The sequence below is a fragment of the Oncorhynchus masou genome, chromosome 24 (assembly GCF_036934945.1).
Source record: "Oncorhynchus masou masou isolate Uvic2021 chromosome 24, UVic_Omas_1.1, whole genome shotgun sequence".
Lineage (NCBI taxonomy): Eukaryota > Metazoa > Chordata > Actinopteri > Salmoniformes > Salmonidae > Oncorhynchus > Oncorhynchus masou.
Window position 1 is genome coordinate 27,738,754 of NC_088235.1, and position 2,175 is coordinate 27,740,928.

At 42.5% G+C, this 2,175-nt stretch overlaps 1 protein-coding gene across 1 annotated transcript; it reads right to left on the reverse strand.

Moving 5' to 3' along the window:
• Positions 1-1,047: 1,047 nt before the first annotated feature.
• On the reverse strand, positions 1,048-1,832 carry LOC135511584 (hemoglobin subunit beta-2-like). Its single transcript, XM_064933075.1, has 3 exons — positions 1,713-1,832; positions 1,374-1,596; positions 1,048-1,243 (listed from the first exon to the last, which is right to left on the reverse strand). Exons 1-3 carry the CDS (start codon positions 1,802-1,804, stop codon positions 1,115-1,117), a joined length of 444 nt encoding a protein of 147 aa, XP_064789147.1. The 5' UTR covers positions 1,805-1,832; the 3' UTR covers positions 1,048-1,114.
• Positions 1,833-2,175: the final 343 nt, after the last annotated feature.

Genomic DNA, 2,175 nt, shown 5'->3' on the forward strand with positions numbered 1-2,175 from the left:
TCTTGTGGAGCAAACAATTCCAAACAATGGATGAATTGGGACAACAAGACAGCACTGCTCCCATCCACAGTGAATGTGTATCTTTCCAATGATCATATTGTAGTTTTTGTGATGTAATCCACTAACAAATTAAGTACATTGTCATGTAGTCAGGAGTGTGAGTGGTTGCGTGCATAAGTTTGATAATGAGGGTTGCCGAAAGCAAACAAACAAATGGCCACAACCAAAATCTAACAGTGTGAGTGGAGAGTATCCTCAATGAATGGGGAAGAGGTGGATTTATCCCCGGACACACCCGAGCCCAGGTGTGTCCCATTTCGCTGACGACCCTCCCGGCGCCGCCCACCGATATCCTATTAAGGAAAACAAGAGCAAAGAGAAAGGGTCGTCACCCCCCCCCCCTCCCATAAAACTGGGAACCAACAAGGACCCCGGAACACCATACCAATCACACAAACAAAATAGTGTCCTGCATCCTAATAGAAGCATTCCATCCATGATGCGTTGATGTACGTTTTATGGTCCATGTTCTTATTCGTTAAAATAAAATACATTGGTCACTTCATAGTTGTTTTTGTACCTTTTATATGTTAAAACGTCACGTTTTACAGCCAGCAACATTATACAATTCAGCCGGGCCAAATCTGTAAACTTGTAGGCAATGTGCATGCATTCGCGAACTTGTTCATCCTGGCAAATGTATTATTTATAATGTGTAGATCCAACATCTAGATATGGGGCGGCAGGTAGCCTAGTGGTTAGAGCGTTAGACTACAGACCTAAAGGTTGCGAGTTCAAACCCCTGAGCTGACAAGGTACAAATCTGTCGTTCTAACAGGCAGTTAATCCACTATTCCTAGGCCGTCATTGAATATAATAATTTGTTCTTAACTGACTTGCCTGATTTAATAAAAGTTAAATATTAAATAACCATTGAAAACAATATAATTTTTAAAGTTGTCTTATTCAATTTGTCTAGCCCCATATGCATACAATTACGCAAGAGTAAAATCAACATTTAAAAAAAATCAACAAACAGATGCTTCTATGCTTCTTTTATTTTTCATTGAGGGGTGAAACACATGTCTCCTCTGACAGGTATAGAGGACTGACTCTAGTGGTACTGCCTGCCCAGAGCGGACACCACCACCGACAAGAACTTCTGGAAGGATGCCTGATACTCCGGGGTGAAGGCGGTGCCCATCTTCGCAGCGATGACGATGGTCAGACAGTCAGACAACAGCTGTAAAAGATATCAAACCAAAGCAGAAGAGAGATGTTTAGAATGTCTTTGGGGGTAGCTTGATCGTGTGGTGTATGCTTTACTTTGCACGCGCAAAAAAAGTGCTCTTCAATATTCTTTTGTATCTTACTTTGAAGTTGTCGGGATCCACGCGCAGTTTCTCGGAGTGCAGAATGCTCAGCTCGGCGTATGTGTTCTTTATGTCGTCCATGTTCTTCAGAGCTCTTTCCAGACCGCGCAGCACCGTGGTGCCGTGCTTAGCGATCAGAGGGTTGTTCATGATGGCCTCTGCGTTGTACAGGTTGCCGAAGGCCCCGAAGTACCTCTGGGTCCAGGGGTAAACGATCAGACACCTGAGGGAAGCGGAGAGAACAGTGTGAGGCTGAACAACAACATAACATGACGAAGAAGATTGAGATTTAGGGGACTAACACTCCAAATTAAAGTCAAGTTAAATTTATTTTCTTACCGTGACAGGCACTTTGGGCCAACGTCGTCATAGTCTAGCTTGGAGAATATGTCGGAGATGGCTGCGCGCTCTTCATCTGTCCACACAACCATGTTTGCTCGTGATGATTTAGCGTAGGTTCTGGTGAGAATCAGAATTATGAACAAATTCGGAAAAAATCTTTATTTTCATGGTATTTTTGCACACCGCCCCCAAGACGAAAACGTGAATGTGATTGGTTGGAGATAAGACATTGTTGAACATTGGGCCCTCCTTTATGACTACTATCAAGCGGTTTTCCGTGAAACTGCAAATAAAAAACATTTCGGGAACAAAAAAATAGATCATGAGGTTAACCTGCAAAATATTGGAGGTTTACATATGCAGTAGCCTATTTAGTAATACAGGCCTACTCTCCTTTAGTCCATTTCGCCATAATTTGGAGATTTTGAATAATTGTCATTGAATTTGAATGAGTTCGCAT

What these genes read in the sequence shown, in the direction of transcription:
- LOC135511584 (XM_064933075.1), bottom strand. Translation starts at nt 1,804, where the DNA reads ATGGTTGTGTGGACAGATGAAGAGCGCGCAGCCATCTCCGACATATTC. An exon ending in GGCCCAAAGTGCCTGTCACG is followed by an intron (nt 1,597 to 1,712) that starts GTAAGAAAATAA and finishes CGCTTCCCTCAG; the next exon opens with GTGTCTGATCGTTTACCCCT. An exon ending in TGGATCCCGACAACTTCAAA is followed by an intron (nt 1,244 to 1,373) that starts GTAAGATACAAA and finishes TATCTTTTACAG; the next exon opens with CTGTTGTCTGACTGTCTGAC.